The 18,870-nt window shown below is 35.8% G+C and overlaps 1 protein-coding gene and 2 long non-coding RNA genes across 13 annotated transcripts; 2 read left to right on the forward strand and 1 right to left on the reverse strand.

Annotated features, from left to right (window-relative positions):
* Positions 1 to 518: 518 nt before the first annotated feature.
* LOC103911264 (uncharacterized) lies at positions 519 to 6,939 on the reverse strand. Of its 10 annotated transcripts, none has more exons than XR_012408142.1 (11): positions 6,856 to 6,939; positions 6,360 to 6,450; positions 5,646 to 5,695; positions 4,951 to 5,248; positions 4,584 to 4,714; positions 4,411 to 4,451; positions 4,190 to 4,281; positions 3,963 to 4,093; positions 2,636 to 2,707; positions 2,051 to 2,138; positions 519 to 709 (listed from the first exon to the last, which is right to left on the reverse strand). It is a non-coding gene; the product is annotated as an uncharacterized lncRNA (long non-coding RNA). The 10 variants fall into 10 exon arrangements; XR_012408143.1 differs by having other exon boundaries at positions 4,411 to 4,454; XR_011016059.2 differs by having other exon boundaries at positions 4,190 to 4,451; positions 4,951 to 5,057.
* A 1,734-nt stretch (positions 6,940 to 8,673) lies between these two features.
* LOC110438684 (uncharacterized) lies at positions 8,674 to 15,748 on the forward strand. 2 transcript variants are annotated; one of them, XM_073954447.1, is made up of 6 exons: positions 8,674 to 8,961; positions 12,008 to 12,112; positions 12,736 to 12,880; positions 12,992 to 13,052; positions 13,140 to 13,369; positions 15,196 to 15,748. In XM_073954447.1, the coding sequence occupies exons 1-6, from the start codon at positions 8,899 to 8,901 to the stop codon at positions 15,204 to 15,206; spliced, it is 615 nt and encodes a 204-aa protein (XP_073810548.1). In that variant the 5' UTR covers positions 8,674 to 8,898; the 3' UTR covers positions 15,207 to 15,748. The 2 variants fall into 2 exon arrangements, with proteins under 2 accessions (XP_073810548.1, XP_073810549.1); XM_073954448.1 differs by having other exon boundaries at positions 12,736 to 12,793.
* Positions 15,749 to 17,504: 1,756 nt separating this feature from the next.
* On the forward strand, positions 17,505 to 18,376 carry LOC137496004 (uncharacterized). Its single transcript, XR_011016063.1, has 2 exons — positions 17,505 to 17,542; positions 18,213 to 18,376. It is a non-coding gene; the product is annotated as an uncharacterized lncRNA (long non-coding RNA).
* Positions 18,377 to 18,870: the final 494 nt, after the last annotated feature.

Genomic DNA, 18,870 nt, shown 5'->3' on the forward strand with positions numbered 1-18,870 from the left:
TTTAATAACTCATTTCTAATAACTGAGTAAATAATATTTGACTAGATATTCTTCAAGACACTTCTATACAGCTTAAAGTGACATTTAAAGGCTTAACTAGGTTAATTAGCTTAACTAGGCTGGTTAGGGTAATTAGGCAAGTTATTGTATAACGATGGTTTGTTCTATAGACAGTCGAAAAAAATTGCTTAAAGGGGCTAATAATATTGACCTTAAAATGTTTTTTAAAAAATTCAAAACTGTTTTTATTCTAGCCGAAATAAAAGAAATAAGACTTTTCCCAGAAGAAAACATAACATTTTCTTGCTCTGACCTATATATATATATATATATATATATATATATATATATATATATATATATATATATATATGTTTTTTTTTTTTTTTTTTTTATTTATTTATTTATATATATATATATATATATATATATATATATATATATATATATATATATATATATATATATATATATATATAAAACTGGTTGTAAATTGTGTACAATGTTCCTAAGAAATAACCTGTCATTTAGTTTTGTTTTATCTTGTGGAATGTTGCTTACACATAAAAGGGGATATATAGGTGGAATAAAAAGTGTGTCGTCATCCTCTAAATTGTTCTTGTATGTTGTCTTCATCTTTAGTGTTCACAAGTGAGGCTGGCCCAAACCGGGACTGCAGTAGCCAAATCTAGTCCTTGTAGTGGGAACCCTTAAATAAAGCAAGAAACCAAAAGGAGAAAGATTAGCATTGCAGCAGTTCATATTACCACAAATATATATTATTTGTTTCATGACATATAACTGGAGTATGCGTTATGCAAGTGCCTAGCTTAAATGTGTAATGTAATTTAAACTTAAAGAGTGTGTCTGAGCACTAATTTTCAGAAAAGCCATTTGAAAGTTAAATTCCTTGTGAAATCATAATGAATGTTTTTTTTTTGTTTTTAGTATCATTGTGTTAGTATAAATGTGTATCTAAATATATGTCTAATCTTCAGATACCACATTACATGCAAATTAAACTAAGTTTCGTCAACTAAAATGTCACACTGTACACCACATTTAATATATCATAGCTAGGGCCAGGAGGAATCTGCGGATGTTTTTTGCTATTTCTGCTGAAAATTTTGGTGGAAGTCTGTGGATTTCTGCGGAATTATTTTGGGAGTATCATAACTAAAACCTTAATATATGAAATATAAAAATAATATATTTTAAGTTTTCTTTAATGTTTAAAATGCAAATCCAATTAGATTCACTTTATTTGGTAAATAAAGCAAGTTTTTCATATAACATATCTAGTAAGACAGAAAATATTACTGTCCAAACCTCATTGTACATAAATCAGACGAACATTTTCACATTAGTCAATAATATTACTGAAATTAATTAAAAAACTGAATAAATATAGATTTACACACATTTACTCAAGTAAATAAACAGAAATAATGAACAAACATCTGAACAAACATCTGCGGAGTTCTGCGAAAAATCTGGGTCGGCCTAATCATAGCTTTATTTCTGCTACAACAACAATTATATGTAGGCTATAGAGGAGGATATATAAAGAAATTATATATTCAACTCTCTAATTAAATGCACCTGATGCAGCTAATCGAGTCTTTTAGGCTTATTTGAAAACTTAAATGACGTGTTGGACCACAGTTGGACAACGCTCAGTGAGAATACTTTTTTGCACAAATTCTTTTTGTTTTAAAGAAACATGTCTGATTGTTAGCAATCATCAAAGAGCAAACTTTTTTGTTTTTCAAATAAATACTATGCTCTTAAAAATAAACTTTTCATACATCAAGAATACTATTTAAAATGTTTTATATTTAAAAAAAACAGCTTGAGGACAGAATCAGTACATTGGAATACTATTTTTTCAGAAGGATCATGTGACACTATTAATTATATACATTGTATTAAATTCACAGTATTACTGCTTGACTGTATTAAATAAATAAAGCTGACACTATCAGAAGAGAATTTACCATACCAACCTAAAAGCTATGAAACAGTAGTGTATGTTTAAGATGTTACTTACTAGTCCTGTTGTACTTTGGAGAGGTTGTCTGACAGGAGGATCCCTTCAACTCAGCAGAATTCTCAGCAGACCATCAGCGTACACCAATCTAAGAATAAAATAAGCAATTTGTTAAAAACCAAAAATATATGTATTTTATATTTCCAGGTTTATAGGAAAGAAGAAAGCTAAAGCAGATTTAAAATGTAGAAAAAAAAACCTATTGACAATTTAATGTCACAACATACCCCAATCTAAGCAGCACGCTCAAATGATTAATTTACATAAACGACAACTGCTTCTCATTATACCAATATTAACTGTTATGGATTCATTCATTCATTTTCTTTTGGGCTAAGTCCCTTTATTAATCTGGGGTCGCCACAGCGGAATGAAAGGCCAACTTATCCAGCAAATGTTTTACGCAGCGGATGCCCTTCCAGCTGCAACCAATACACACTCATTCACACACACTTATACACTATGGTCAATTTTAGCATACCCAATTCACCCATGTCTTTGGACTTGGGAAAACCGGAGCACCCGGAGGAAACCCATGCCAACACAGGGAGAGCATGCAAACTTTACACAGAAACACCAACTGACCCAGCCAAAGCTTGAAGCAGCGACCTTCTTGCTGTGAGGCAAACGTGCTACCCTCTGCGCCACCGTGCTGCCCTGTTAAGGAATCAGATTAATATAAATGAATTGACATGTTTATTTAGTGTCTGACACATTAAATATTGCATTTTTAAATATTGTTTCATTTTAAGATTTATTTCAGAATTAACTATAGAACCGGATATATCGTCACATTTTCATGCACAGCAGCATTTCCAAGAACATAGAAAAACAGAATATAGGCCAACTGAAAAAAAATTTAAATAAATAAACTCTGACTGAATGCTTTAAGTAACTGGCTAGGAATGGGCAGGTATAAGATTCTGAGGGTATAATCTTGGATAAAAATATCACAGTTTCACAGTATTGTGATTACTGCTCTGAAATGTGTTTTTTTTATCTCTGTGTAAAAAACATCTACTTTTCCCCCATTGAACACAATATGTTTTATTTTAAGAAACATTTAAAATATTTTGTAACAGTAAACATGCCAGGCTAAATAATAATTTAATAAAATAGTACTATCTTCATTAGACTCAAAAACACTGATTTCTTGTGAAGGCATAATAAGCTATTTGTTTTTCAGATGTTTGCTGAATCGTGAGCTGACCAGTAGCTTTTGATGTGGAGGGTCTTTTGCTGCTGTAAATAATGTTGGACTATTTTTTTAAGTCTTTGATAACGCGCTAAAAACCATATACAATGCATCCGGAAAGTATTGATAGCGCTTCACTTTTTCCACATTTTTAATGTTTCAGTCTTATTTCAAAATGGATTAAATTCATTAATTTCCTCAAAATTCTACACACAATCCCCATAATGTGTGTTGACCCGATTTTAGTTAATCATTTACAAGTCAATATTGCCTATATGGATTGTGATTTTAACATGTAAAATTGCATTGTTAAATGCAATGCCATCAAACATTTTAGACGCACCAGTGCAAAAAGCTAGTCTAAAGCACTTGGAATGCTGGTGTAGTTCTAGTTAAATTCAGTTCAGTTAAAGCTGTATATGCAACAGGTCTCAAGTATAGGATTTAGTATTTAACTAATCTTAACAACTAAACATTTACGAGTCTGTATTAGCCAGCTCATGTACTACAATGTAACAGATGCTATATATTGCCACCTTGATACTTAAGCTTTCTTTAAAATATTTTGTGTTCAACCGATTAATTAATTCTTTCATTTAATTTTTTCAGTGTAATAGTATAGCTTACACTGGTGTATTTGTATGGACCCCCCAAAATAGCGGAGGCCACTTTCTGGCCACCCAAGTATAAACTTCTAGCCTAGCCACTGTGAACTACCTGTCTGTCCTGCTCCAGAACTCTTTGTCGGCTGCTTGTATGTCTGGATACAGCTGCACAAGTCTTTTAACACTGACAAATACAGCCTCTGCACATCCTCACAACCAGGAGAACAGAATGATCAGGAGGACCTGAAAAATATAACCAATTGAAATCAGTTGAAATGTATTTTGTCTTGTGATGATGACACAAAAATAAATTATTTTTCACAAAGGATGTGCTGTTACCTATGAAACGTTCTATAATGAATGATCTTTTTGATCCTGTTTCCTTGATGTCATTCACTCAGAGATGGTTTGGACATTTGATTGTATCTAAACTGTAATGAATTTAAGTTACAAAAACATTGATAGCAGGACCATTGATCTTGTAACTTATACAAATTGTTAAGTATTGAACAAGTCTGCAACCAAACTAGTCAAGTTAATAATACTAATCTCAACTCAACTATGATTAGTTGTCTTGTTTCTGCTGCCCAGACGGTCAAACCTGCTTATAAAAAAAGGAAAAAGTATGGTATTTTTACAACAATGAAACTGCAAACAACTTAACTATAAGGGGGTAAGCAGTGAGCATCTTTTATTATAAGCAATTTACTGAATACTTTGTCACTGGTATTACCTAAAAACCAAACGTCCCAAGTTTGGCTCATAGCTGTCCACACATCTGCCCAGTAGCTTGTGGTAATACTGAAGACACTGATCAGCTGGTCCAACTGAGTTTGGAGTTGAACTGCAATCAGGCATCCAATACTGCAAAGAAAGAGAAACTCACTTTGGGTTAACAAATAATGTAATCCCACACATTTCAAGTAATTGTGCAGTTAATTCTCTTAAAATGAATGAATGAATTCTCTTATTGAATTTTCTGAGAGCTTATGAATATATTTTGTCTTCCCAAAATAGCATGTACTGAAACACAACAATATATAAATATAATTTAATAAGAGCGTGACGTGGTGGCACAATAGGTAGTGCTGTCGCCTTACAGCAAGGATGCTGACTCGAGCCGCAGCTGGATCAGCAGGCATTTCTGTGTGTAGTTTGCAAATTCTCTCTGCGTTTGGTGGGTTTTCTCTGGGTGCTCCGGTTTTGCCTACAAGTCCGAAGACATGGGGTACAGGTGAATTGGGTAGGCTAAATTGTCTGTAGTGTATGAGTGAGAACAAGCGTATATGGTTGTTTCCCAGTGATGGCTTGCAGCTGGAAGGGCATCCACTGCGTAAAACATATGCTGGATAAGTTGACAGTTCATTCCGCTGTGGTTACCCCAGATTAATAAAGGGACTAAGCAGAAAAGAAAATGAATGAATGAATGAATGAATGAATGAATTTAATAAGAGTTAAACTGATCTGTTAACATGTCTGTCATGAGCTGATCTACCTGTTGTCAAACTGATGAAAATGTTTTCTCAATTTACTTTAACATTTTTGTGTTTGTTTATGTTTTTATAACTTGCAGCCATTGTTAAATTTAAAAGTATTTTAAACATGCACGGACATCTAAATGCATATAGGGCACATATCTCAAAACATTATGAAATATTTCCAGATAAATCAATTTTGAATTAAAATGTATATTAATCTCCAGACTTGCATCTCCCTGATCTTTTTAAAAGAACGGCCCCTCGTTTGCTCATCACTGTTTGACAAGTGTCTGGCAGTCAGTCAAAAATATACTTACATATAAAGATGTTCATCAGCAACACGGCACTTAGGTTAAACTTAGACCTCCTTTTCAGTTGATGTGGAAAACAAAAGCAAAAGAAAGAAAAAACAAAACGACTGAATACAAGTTGCATATCATGCCTGTACAAATCAAAAATTATTCATTTAGGGCTTAAATTGACTTAAGGATGAGTTAAGGTGTAAGGGATGGGTGAACAGTGTAAATATACATGTAATTCATAGCTATGATGTAAAGCTAAATTTTCAGCATCATTACTCAAGTCTTCAGTGTCACTTGATCTTTCAGAAATCTTTTTTTAAGATGTTGATTTAGTGCTTGAGGTTGAACTAATATAATGGTGATTATCAAATGGTGCTGATTTGCTGCTCAAGAAACATTTCGGATTGCTATCAATGCTAAAAACAGATGTGATGACAAATAATTTAGTGTAAACTTTTTTCTAAGATTTAATAAATCAATTAATCATAAAAAATTAAACAAAATGAAAATCACAAATATTACTTCATTAGCAGCAAATCTGCATATTTACTAAGTTCTGAAGAATCATGTGATGTGAAATTTAATACCACTAACATGTTTCAATGTCAAAACTATCTTAAAATAACTGCAATAAAGACAAGTAACAGATGCATAATATATAGACATGTAACATGTGCATAATGATGTGCAATGGAAATTCATATGAATTAATCCTCTGCTTAAAGTTACCTGTCTTTTCTGCATCTCTGTGATCAGCTACCTTCAGAAATTTAGGAATCTTGTGTTATATTTTCTGTAGCAGGGGGTTATTCTCTCACTCCTGAAACCACAGAACACTTTTTTACTTAACATTTGTTTAAGATACCATGAAATATCAAAACACGATTGAACTTTTGATTCACGTTCCTTTACAGTACAATGCGTATTTTAGACTACATATTAAGTGCATTCAATAAAACATTGACAAAACCTTTCATCTACACATAAAGAATAAATAAAAGCCAAAACTTTAACAAACAAGTTTAACAAGAGCTAACATTAAGTAAGTTAACGTAATATTACCCCGACGCTAACGTTACCAGTGCTAATATGCTAACGGACTTTTACGAAGACTTACCACTCTTATATAACATACTATTCAACTGAATATTCATCAATTGCCAATAATAAAAGTGTGAGGAACAGTTTTATGTAGTATTTGCTTTGTTTTAGGGACTAAACTTACCTAAAAACTGTCAAAACGGCAGCTTGAGAGAAGTCGTGTTGTGTCTTTCAGGTGGTGTCGTGTCGTGTTGTAGCTTCGTTTCCCATAGCAACATCCCCTCCGCTCCAGTGTTGGAATGAGACGCGCGCGCGCACATCAAAGTCATGCAGTATTACATTTATAAACATGATCACTCCATAGACTATTTAAATAATAACCTTGTATTTTATATATTGAATTAAAAATGTATTTAGCAGTTTTATATACGCTATTATCTTTAAGACGAGCTTAATAGCCTACTAAACTGTTACAAAACAAACACTTATTTGTGCATCAGATTCACTGTCAAAAATAAATAACCAATAAATATAAATGCAAGTATATATAAAACAAAGATGTCACTCTGTAAAAAGGTGTTTATTTTAATTAAACAGCCGAACATGCAGAACATTTTTACACTGGGAAAAATGTATTAGAAAAAGCCACAATAAAAAAAAGCAAACAGCAGTTAACACCAGAAAAAAAACGTTTTCATTATTTAAGCATAACAACAAAACTTTTTATATTTTAATTAATTGAAATCATGTATTGTAGGCATTTTGGTCAGTTTTACTGTATTATTGTAGGCTATTTAAAGCTGGACCGACCGACGCAGTAGACATGATGCATGTCGCGTTTGTCTAATTTATTATGCACGCAAAAACTTACTTGTAAACCAAATATGTTGCCGGATTCCTTCATGGGCATGAGAGATAAAGTGCTTATGAAGTGCTTCGTCGGCCTCTGGTCGTTAACCGATGCAGAGCCGACGTTTGTTGAGCTGGAACAATAGAACACACGACCGAACGATCATGCGTATGTTTGGCCGACCATATACCGATGTTAGAATTAAAGGGGCCGACGTGTTGACCTTCGGCCGACGTCGGCCCAACGTATGTGTGCTGTCTGGGTGTTGAGCAAAGAAGGACTATTGAAGACAACAGTTGAAGACGACCGCGGGTCATCTCCACGAGCGCGCTCATCATAATGTTTTCGGTCTGTTTTCTGAGAGTTAGTCTTGTTTAGATAAGTTTGCAGGTCAAACAAAATAAACTATACTCTTCCTAAACACCTGTCTCCTGTTTTATTTGTCTTCTACAGCAATACACTGTCATTTAAGTCTGTTGAATGCATTTGTATGCAACATGGTTTGATAATACACTAGTCTACAAATAAATAGTTGTTATAAATGTACCTTCAATAGTCAACATTTAGTGTAGGTAATCAAAAGTTAATCATATTTGTCCTAAGACATAAGAGTAATGTTATGGTTGTTACATACCTGTATTTATTATTATGCTGTATGTTTAAAACCAGCAGATTTACTATATATGTAACATGTCATGAACTTACTGTTATTCAAAAAAATGCTTAAAATATCTTAAGACAAGAATGGGTGTTGTCATTGGTTTTATGTCAACCTACTGTAGGTTTTAGGGTGAATACAGCAGATATAGGCAACCTATATCATAATATTGGTAGTATGAGTTATTTAATGACCCAAATCAAACGTCTCTTCCTCAAGCATGCAAAAGTCAAATATAGATATATATAAAACACAGTTTCCAACAATAAAATTTTGTCTTGTGAAAAAGACCAGTGGGGTTGGTAAGAAAAAAAGTTAATGTCAAGTTATATGTATTTATAAAATAAGTTTCATAATAGTCATTAGATTATGTGACCGCTAGATGGCGCTCGTTTAAAAGAAGTGTTCATTTCAAAGGAGCGTTACCCTGTACTAAAATGGCGGATCTGTTGACGCATTCTGTCCATAAAGCAACATTAGGGTAGGCGACATTTAACGTATATATCTATGGACGCTAACTAGTATTCACGTATCATGCTCAACTCTTAATATTCTTTTACGCACTTTGAGAGTGTTTGCGTTATTTCAGAGAGATATTTAAGCACATATGAAGTAACAGTGCCGTCTGTGTACTAGTTACACAATGCAGCATTTAGCTCGCTCGTAAACATCGCTGCTGTCCTCAGATCATTGTCTGAGCAGAAGTTTCATCATAAGCCATGACTGTCAGATGCTCTTCATCTCAGGAGCTGTATTTTTATATGCTTGATAACAGATATAAGGTGAGTTATGGCTGGAGTGGACGCTGCCAGACGGGCTTATATTAATTTTGGCATGACAGGAGAGAACAGGATACTAATGAGTGACAGATAGAGTCCACAAAAACTGCTCTCCGGTTGCATTTCATTTTATGAATATTATCTTTTAGAGCTTCAAGTCTTGCCTCAGGTTTTTCCCTCAGGTGTTTCTCGTCAGATTTGTCGTCTTAGAAAGGTGACAAATGTTTAAGTTTAAGACATATACTTAAATTAATATAAGTACTGAAATAGCCTATAGTACCTTTGTATAAGATTTCAGGTAAATCGTAAACCCATATTATGAAATCATGATCGACTTATTGATTGACTTATTTAAATATATAATAAATAAACATAATTCAATTTCAATATTAAACATAAATTGCAAGAAAACCTAGCAAGATTACTAATACCTGCAGTAAACTACAATTAAAATAAAAAGTGAACATTGAATATTAGATGAAAGGCTTAACTTGAATAAGCAATCAGTTTTAAAATGATAAAGATCGCCATAGAAATATTGCTGTGTTGCATTTAATAAATATTACAAGAATATTAAAAGCCCATAAATAATGCAGATTTTTATTATTTGATCCCAAAGTCTGAACTGAACTGGCTGATGAGGCTCTGGATGCAAAGTTCATGTTTGCCTTTAATCTTTGACCTTTAAATTCCCATCCAGCAGTACAGTATGTTGTGTCAGTATAAATCTGGCTATAAAGCCTCATTGAACAATTTCCCAAAAGCCAGTGCAAGGTGTAAAGACAACTGAGAATTGACTGTGTTTGTTGTGGGGCTGTTTCGGATGCTGTTGATAAGCTAATGTGTGTGTGTGGTGCATTTATTTGCATCTAAACTCTCTGTATGTGTTGTATTTTGGACCTCTGTATTTAAATGTGCTCTCTCTCCATAGACTGTAAAAGTCTCTCTCGCAGCATGTTTCCATCAGCCGTTTCGCTTGAATACGAATTGCTTTGTTTAATGGTTTCACACACACACACACACACACACACACACACACACATATATATATATATGTATATTTGGCTAGAAGAAAAACAGTTTTTAATTTTTTTCAAACCATTTTAAGGTCAATGTTATTAGCCCTCTTAAGCAATATTTTTTGGATAGTCTACAGAACAAACCACTGTTATACAATGACTTGCCTAATTACCCTAACTTGCCTGAATAACCTAGTTAACCCTTTAAATCTTACTTTAAGCTGAATATTGAGAAATGTCTTGTCAAATAATATGGACTGTCTTCATGGCGTGTCATTATTATAAATGAGTTATTAAAACTATTATGTTCAGAAATGTGTTCAGAAAATCTGCTCTCCGTTAAACAGAAATTGGGGAAAAACATACAGTGGGGCTAATAAGTCAGGGGTGAATAATTCAGACTTCAACTGTACATCAAAACGAATATTTGCTGAATGTGAATTGAATGTCTTGATGTAGTTACCCTCTAGATCAGTTTGGAAATGTAAACAGTTTGCTGGTGTGACAGGCAGGATTGCAGAGTCGTGCTGTGTGGCGATCCTTCATTCACTCCGGACAGTCTCATTGACACTGATTACATTACAGCGATCCAGAGTTCAAGCCAATTGAAGGACAGAATTAAGTTTCAATTGGCCAAATTTTCTCGTTCATTTAACTCTTCCATGTTGGCTTTCGGGTCACTTTGTTTTTTTGTTTTTTTTTTAACAGCCGGAAAAAAAATAAACAATATTTTTTCGTCTTGTTTACACTCACCGGCCACTTTATTAGGTACACCTTATTTAAATGCCTTTAGAACTGCCTTAATCCTTCATGGCATAGATTCAACAAGGTACTGGAAATATTCCTCAGAGATTTTGCTCCATATTGACATGATAGCATCACACAGCTGCTGCAGATTTGTCGGCTGCACATCCATGATGCGAATCTCCCGTTTCACCACATCCCAAAGGTGCTCTATTGGATTGAGATCTGATGACTGTGAAGGCCATTTGAGTACAGTGAACTCATTGTCATGTTCAAGAAACCAGTCTGAGATGATTCACGCTTTATGACATGGTGTGTTATCGCTGTCGTTAACACTGTTGTTATAAAGGAATGGACCACCACAACCAGCCTGAACCGTTGATACAAGGCAGGATGGATCCCTGCTTCGTGTTGTTGTCGCCAAATTCTGACCCGGCCATCTGAATGTCGCAGCAGAAATAAAGACTTATTAGACCAGCGAACGTTTTTCCAATCTTGATAACGTTCACTCCGTTAACGAGCAGTTGAACAGGTGTACCTAATAAAGTGGCCAGTGAGGGTATGTGTGTGTGTATTGACTTTACTAGTTTTCTCTGCGACACTCATTGCTCCAGAAACTTGCCATGGGCCCTATAGTAGATGATTATTTTTGTGTTAGCAGCTGCCAGCAGTCTTAATAACAGCCGGAGAAGAATGTGTGTCTATAATCTCTAAGCTTTTACTATGATGATCATATTGGAAGCCATTGTCAAGAGATAGTCCACCCAAAACTACAAGTTCTGTCAACCTTTACTCAGACTTCACTTTCTTCTGCTGGAACGCAAAAGAAGATCATTTGAAGGCTGTTATCATCCATCCACATGGTTAATCAGCTATAGATCGCATATGGCTGCAGCCGGAAGTTAACTAGAATTATTAATATTATTTATTAAATTTCCCATTAATTATAACTCATTAATGCCTACCCCTACCTTAACCGTCACAGTAATGTAAAACAGATCTGGACTCTTCTCTATTAGTATAGCTGATTAACAATGTGAATGGACGATAACAGCCTTCTGAGTGACATTTACTGCGCGGAAGGCCCCTACTGGCCCATATCTATCAACTGATAACCACTGATAAAGCTGATTAAAGCAGCTGACTGGACATGGTGAAACGACATTATTGGACCACACTAACCAGCCAAATGTGGGGTCCCATATGTGACATGGCACTAGACTTTTAGGTATTTTAGAGATGTGTAATAAATGAATGTATGATGTGGTTTTATGTGTCTTTGGCAGCGAAAAGAGGCTGAATCCAAAGCCCGAGAAGAAGCAGAGAAACAGAGGATCGAACGAGAGAAACACTTCCAGAAGGAGGAGCTGGAACGCTTGGAAAGAAAGAAGGTAAAATAAAAGTCCACCAATCAAGCTAAACACAGCATCACGCTTTCTCATTCACACACACACATAGGCGTGCTCGCTCGCTCGGGAGTCATATTGTTAGACCGCCCGCTCCCGTTCAAATTACACCAGTTACCGACCGCTCCCATGCTTTATCCGGAAATTAATCCCACGTTGCAATAAATCTGGTCGGGCCCCGCAGACCTCTAATCTGGCATTACGGTGGCTCAGTGGTTAGCACTGTCGCCTCAAAGAAAGAAGGTCACTGGTTCGAGTCCCGGCTGGGTCATTTGGCATTTCTGTGTGGAGTTTGAATGTTCTTAGTGTGTGTGAATGAGTGTCTATGGATGTTTCCCAGTACTGCTTTGCAGCTGGAAGGGCATCCGCTGTGTAAAACATATGCTGAATAAGTTGGCGGTTCATTCTGTTGTTGTGACCTCTGATAAATAAAGGGACTAAACTGAAGGAAAATGAATGAATGAATTTTTAAAAATTGTTAAATATAGCACTTGGGAAATATTTTTAAACGATTTAAATTTCACAGGAGGGCTCAAAATTTTGTCTTCAATTATATTTGAAATTTTAGTTCAGTACTGTTGGTTTAACGTTTGTGTTTACATTTTTAGCGTCTGGAAGAAATCATGAAGAGGACTCGTAAGAGTGACGCAGGAGCACAGGTGAGATGTGTGTGTGTTTCATTAAGTCTAATCTTAAACACACACAATGAAAGAAAATTAACCTGGTTTATTCATTTCTTTGAATATGACAGCGGTAAAAATCTATTTATAGTACTGAGAATATATAAAAATCACTCTTTTATTAATATCATGTAAGTAGGGTTAAAATAAAAAAGTACAATGTTGTTTTCCTCTCGTCTTGCAGTAATACAGAAAAATCTGTCAGAAGCTCTTCATACTGGTGCGACAAACCAATCACCAATGAGGTAATCGAGACGCTGCATGAATTGAAATTGAAATGAAGCTGCATGAATTATGTTTTGCTTATTTTGCCGCTTGTGTGTCTTCCTCAGCTCTGTGTCCTGGGACGCAGCACCGGTCATTAACGGAGCTCTGCCCACTAAGCATCAGAATGGACTGTCCTCCAATGGAGACGCTGCAGACTTTGAGGAGATAATCAAGCTGTCCAATCACAGTGGGAACAGTGGGCAGAGTCAACCGGCTGACGACCCAATCATGGCCTTCGAGGGAGGAGAACCGTTCATGATGAAGGCGAGGCCTATGAAACCTCAACATGTGGCAGGTAGAATCAGATTTTGTTCCGATTACGTACAGTTGAAACCAGACCTTTACATACACTTTATAAAGAGGCACATAATTTTTTTTTTTTTTTAATGAGACTAAACTTATTTTTTTAGGTAAGTTAGGATGATCAAATTTGTTTCTGTTCTGCTTAATAGCAAAATAATGAGAGAGATATTTTTGAGAAATTGTTATAACCTTTCTTGAAAGTCAAGTTTACATACAGTAAGATTATTCTGCCTCTGAAAAAGCTCAGATGATGATGTCAAGCTTTTGGAAGTTTCTGATTGGCTAATTGACAACATTTGAGTTAATTGGAGGCACAACTGTAGAATAGTATTTAAGGAAAACCTCAAACACACACTGCTTCCTTGTGTGACAACATGGGAAAATCAACAATCCAGAATCAACAAAAAAGCCAGATTACAATTTGCTGAATTACACTGGGAAAAAGAATAATTTTTGGAGACATGTCCTGTGCTCTGATGGAGCTAAGATTGAACTGTTTGGCTATAATGACCAGTGTTACATTTGGAGGACAAAGGGGAAAGCTTACACGCTTATGAACACTATCCTAACTGTGAAGTATGGGGGCGGCAGCATCATGCTGTGGGGCTGTTTTGCTGCAGGAGGGACTGGTCCACTTCACAGCATAGATGGCATCATGAAGAAAGAACATCATGTAGAAATACTGAAGCAACATCTCAAGACATCAGCAAGGAAATGAAAACTTGGCCACAAATGGGTCTTCCAAACAGACCATGACCCTAAGCATACTGCCAAATTAGTTCAAATGTGCTTTAAGGACAACAGAGTGAATGTTTTGAAGTGGCCATCACAAAGCCCTGATCTCAATCCTATAGAACATTTGTGGGCATAGTTGAAAAAGCTTGTGCGAGCAAGACAGTCGACACATCTGATTCAGTTACACCAATTCTGTCAGGAGGAATGGGCCAAAATTCCTGCAAACCATTGTGAGGAGCTTGTGGAAGAATACCCAAAACATTTGACCAAAGTTAAACAGTTTAAAAGCAAAGATTTAAAAAATACCAAGGAAATGTGTGTAAACTTTTGACTGTCTAGAACACAGGTGTCAAACTCAGTTCCAAAAGGGCCGCAGCTCTGCACAGTTTAGTTCCAACCCTAATTAAACACACCTGATCAAACTAATAGCGTCCTTCAGGCTTGTTTGAAACCTACAGGTAAGTGTGTTGGAGCAGGGTTGGAACTAAACTGTGCAGGGCTTCGGCCCTCCAGGAATTGAGTTTGACACCCCTGGTCTAGAAATTAATAGAAAATTCTCAAATAAAAATCTCTCATTATTCTGGCATTTAGCAAATGTAAATCATTTAGGTTATCCTAACGGACCTAAAATAGTAAACATTTAGTATCATTTACCATCAGACATTTTTTTAAATGGTTGTGTTTCTTTTTTTAGAGTGTATGTAAACTTCTGGTTTCAGCTGTATGTAAGATCATATATGGATCAAATCTGGGCACCAGTGGAGTTGCTTTTCAGTGTTTCGTCTTTCAGCAGTGACATTTACATTATACTGAACTGAACTAAACTGAACCCAAAATAAAATCTTGAAAATAATGTATAAAGGATGATTAAGAGAGTCTCTAAGCTATTTTCCATGCATGAAACTGATGATTTCTGCAGTTTGTTGACTTTAGGACAGTGTGAATGACTGAAAAAAGCAGCCTTGGCATTCTGCAAAGCGTCTCTATTTTCAGCTTCATAATAACAGTCATAGATGTTGTTGGCAAGCTTTTAATAGTTCAATAAATCATCTTCTCACATGTGTTTCTGCTGTTTTCCTGCAGAGGTGCTGTGAGAGATGAGATATCAGAGTCTTCTGGATATGAAGAGAAGAAGAGAAGCCTTACTCTACCACCGCTTCCACCCTGATGTGTGCCAAACCAACAAAAACAGACTGCTTTAACTTTAGAAACACAGCCGAGCCGGACGCGCTCAGGAGAAAGTGCCAGAAGACGACCTTAAAGAGACACTTATATACATATACAACGTTTGCAAAAAGTCTCTGTCTATTTCAGTGTGTGTGTCATGGTGCAACATTTGTTGAGTTTCTTTAACAAGTCACCTGCCGATCATGTGGTGCACCTTAAAAGAGTCGCTATATATTGAATTTTAGAAAAGACAACTTGGCTTATCTTTATGATATGAATTATTGTTGTTTTTGTTGCTCTTGTTATGATGTATTGTTATCGTTCTTTTAAGTAGAGAAAAAAAGCAAACGAGTGTCTTGAACTATTGCGTTATTTAACGTGTGGCGCATCAGAAGAGGCCGATATTTTGTATGTTAATGTATATTTGCCTGATTATGACAGACCTGTGGAATAAATCTTTATGAAAGGGGCTGTTTGTCAGTGAGTGGAGTGTTTGCTGTAGTTTAAGCTAATCGTAATAATGTGATTTTTATTTTAGTCTGGCTATATCATGATGGTAGAACAGTGCTTTATAATAAAAATAATAATTCCTTACATTTATATAGCGCTTTTCTTGGCACTCAAAGCGCTTTACACATAGGGGGAATCTCCTCATCTACTTTTTTTTTTTTTAATGCAAGAAAGAACATTACAAAGATATAATATGAACAAAGAGACAAAGAGGGTTACATAAATAGAATTCCAGCAAATTAATCAAGTTTAAATGATTTACACCAAGAAAGCGTTTTATATGCAGTGTAATTATGACTGTTTATGACTGTTCCAGTTACTATGACCATTTATGTGAAGCTGCTTTGACACAATCTACATTGTAAAAGCGCTATACAAATAAAGCTGAATTGAATTGAATTGAATTGTAATTGTTAGAGTCTTTTAAAGAGTTCACATAAATTTCAAAGTCCTTTCTGAAAATAAAAAAGTAAGGGTATTTCTTTTAAAATTAACATTTATGGAAGTAAAACTTTGCTATAAAAAAACAATAAATCAATAATAAATTTACAATGAGAAGGATCTACACTCAGAGAGTAACCAAAGAATACAATTTTGGGGAAATACAGAAGTTTGGAAATTAGAATTTTTTAATGAAATTGGAAAAGTCAACCCAAAACACTTTACAGTAAGTACACTCTCAAAATAAATGCTTTAGTGTTTCATCATATTGAGTACAAAATGAGCATTTAGAGGAAATATTATTAAATTTAGCTAGTTTGGTATTTATTGGGTAGCAATCTCCTCATCTACCACCATTGTAGCATCCACCTGGATGAAGCGACAGCAGCCGTTTTCCACCAGACCGCACACCACAGAGAGAGAAGACAGAGTATTAAAGCCATGATGGACAGAGGCCAGTGGGTAAATTTGGCCAGGATGGTGGTGTTAAACCCGTACTCTTTTTCGAAAGATATTCTGGGATTTTAGGGTATATGCTGAAGCATGCTAATAGGACATTTAATTTGTCAGTAACCTGGGTTAAGCGCTTCCAGCAAACTGCCAAAGGGAAAATCAGCATGTTTAAGGTCTGTTTTCTTTAAAAATCAGCGATCTCCACTGGCTGAGTGATATCCGATATAAAGTGGGTCTCAGATTGTACAAGAAGCACTGCATTAAATTACATTTCCCCCGCCATGTCTTTATAATATGAGCATTTATTTTACCTCATTGTATTCAATGGAGCGTCTGCGCTAGTCTGCCGATTCTGACGGGCGAGTGCGAGTAAAGGGTCTTTTGTCTCGTTTTACGCTTGAAAAACTAAATGAATGCCAAAGTTTATTCAACTGAATGTATTTTAATTGCATCACAACATCAATGCTGTAAAAGGAACCGTATAAAATGGAAAAAACTCACAACAACCGGTCACCGGAAGTTTATAAGTATGGGAACAACACTAGCTCGGCATATATCCAATTATATTCATCTGTCTCGATATTCTACTGCATGTCAGAATATTACAGAGCACCAAAAATGTAAAAATATATATTTATTATATTTAAGATATTTTTGTCAACAGCAGACGGCAACTAGCCGTGACGCAAATTCCCGAGGCTCTGTGCTCCAATCAGGTGAGCCCTCCTCAGCGCTGGCCATGACAACGAGACAACAGTGACGTACCTTGTAAAAATTTGCATATGCATTCCTATAAAGCTCGTGTGCTCTCAGTCAGCGTTGTCAGTTCGCCCGGTGTAGCTGTTTGTACTTGACCAAGGTGAGTTCAATACCGACGGTACGAGTGGAGCTACGCCAAACTCACGAAGTCCGCTTCGTGATGCTTCACCCGGGCCCGTCTGTGCTGTAGTTCCTTGCGGTTTGCGTACATAAACGCAATATCGCGAAGAATATTACGTGTTTGTTGCTCGAAATGTGCCGCCGAGCAACATCCAGTGAATACTGGCACGGCCTGGCGCCCGGTCTTTTCCGTGCACTCCCTGGGGCGAGGCGGCCTTTGAGCCCTAGGCAGGGAACAAACAACCCCCGAGGACCCTCAGGGAAACACGGGGGGCCGGTAGTGGGACCTCGCTGCGAGGGTTATGGTGGGTGGGAGTAGCGAGGCCCACTCATCTTCTATTTTAAACTATAGTTTCAAACTTTAGTTTACTATAGTTTGAAATAGAAACCATGATAACTGTTATGATTTAACTTTATGCAAAGAGCCTAGGATGACCAAGAGCAACAGATTCGGCCATTTTGAAGTGAAAGCGATCGCTCGTGCATTGGATATCATTGCTGTCGCAATGGCAAACAGCGGCTTTGTTTTTATTTAATGTATTCAAAAAGCGCGTTATTGTTTCCCAAATTGCACTAGAGTATCGCCTCTTGGTGATTCTATGCTCTCTGCTCTTTGTCTGAATGTTGTAATGTTTTGCTTTGTTTTTCAGATGAGTTGTTGAGCAAAGAAGGACTATTGAAGACAACAGTTGAAGACGACCGCGGGTCATCTCCACGAGCGCGCGCATCATAATGTTTTCGGTCTGTTTTCTGAGAGTTAGTCTTGTTTAGATAAGTTTGCAGGTCAAGCAAAATAAACTATACTCTTCCTAAACACCTGTCTCATGTTTTATTTGTCTTCTACAGCAATACACAGTCATTTAAGTCTGTTTAATGCATTTGTATGCAACATGGTTTGATAATACAGTAACTTAGTCTACAAATAAATAGTTGTTATAAATGTACCTTCAATAGTCAACATTTAGTGTAGGTAATCAAAAGTTAATCATATTTGTCCTAAGACATAAGAGTAATGTTATGGTTGTTACATACCTGTATTTATTATTATGCTGTATGTTTAAAACCAGCAGATTTACTATATATGTAACATGTCATGGACTTACTGTTATTCAAAAAAATGCTTAAAATATCTTAAGACAAGAATGGGTGTTGTCATTGGTTTTATGTCAACCTACTGTAGGTTTTAGGGTGAATACAGCAGATATAGGCAACCTATATCATAATATTGGTAGTATGAGTTATTTGATGACCCAAATCAAGTAAAACGTCTCTTCCTCAAGCATGCAAAAGTCAAATATAGATATATAT

The sequence above is a fragment of the Danio rerio genome, chromosome 6 (genome assembly GCF_049306965.1).
Source record: "Danio rerio strain Tuebingen ecotype United States chromosome 6, GRCz12tu, whole genome shotgun sequence".
NCBI classification, from domain to species: Eukaryota; Metazoa; Chordata; class Actinopteri; order Cypriniformes; family Danionidae; genus Danio; species Danio rerio.

What these genes read in the sequence shown, in the direction of transcription:
- LOC110438684 (XM_073954447.1), top strand. Translation starts at nt 8,899, where the DNA reads ATGACTGTCAGATGCTCTTCATCTCAGGAGCTGTATTTTTATATGCTT. An exon ending in AACGCTTGGAAAGAAAGAAG is followed by an intron (nt 12,113 to 12,735) that starts GTAAAATAAAAG and finishes TTACATTTTTAG; the next exon opens with CGTCTGGAAGAAATCATGAA. An exon ending in TTTCTTTGAATATGACAGCG is followed by an intron (nt 12,881 to 12,991) that starts GTAAAAATCTAT and finishes CTCGTCTTGCAG; the next exon opens with TAATACAGAAAAATCTGTCA.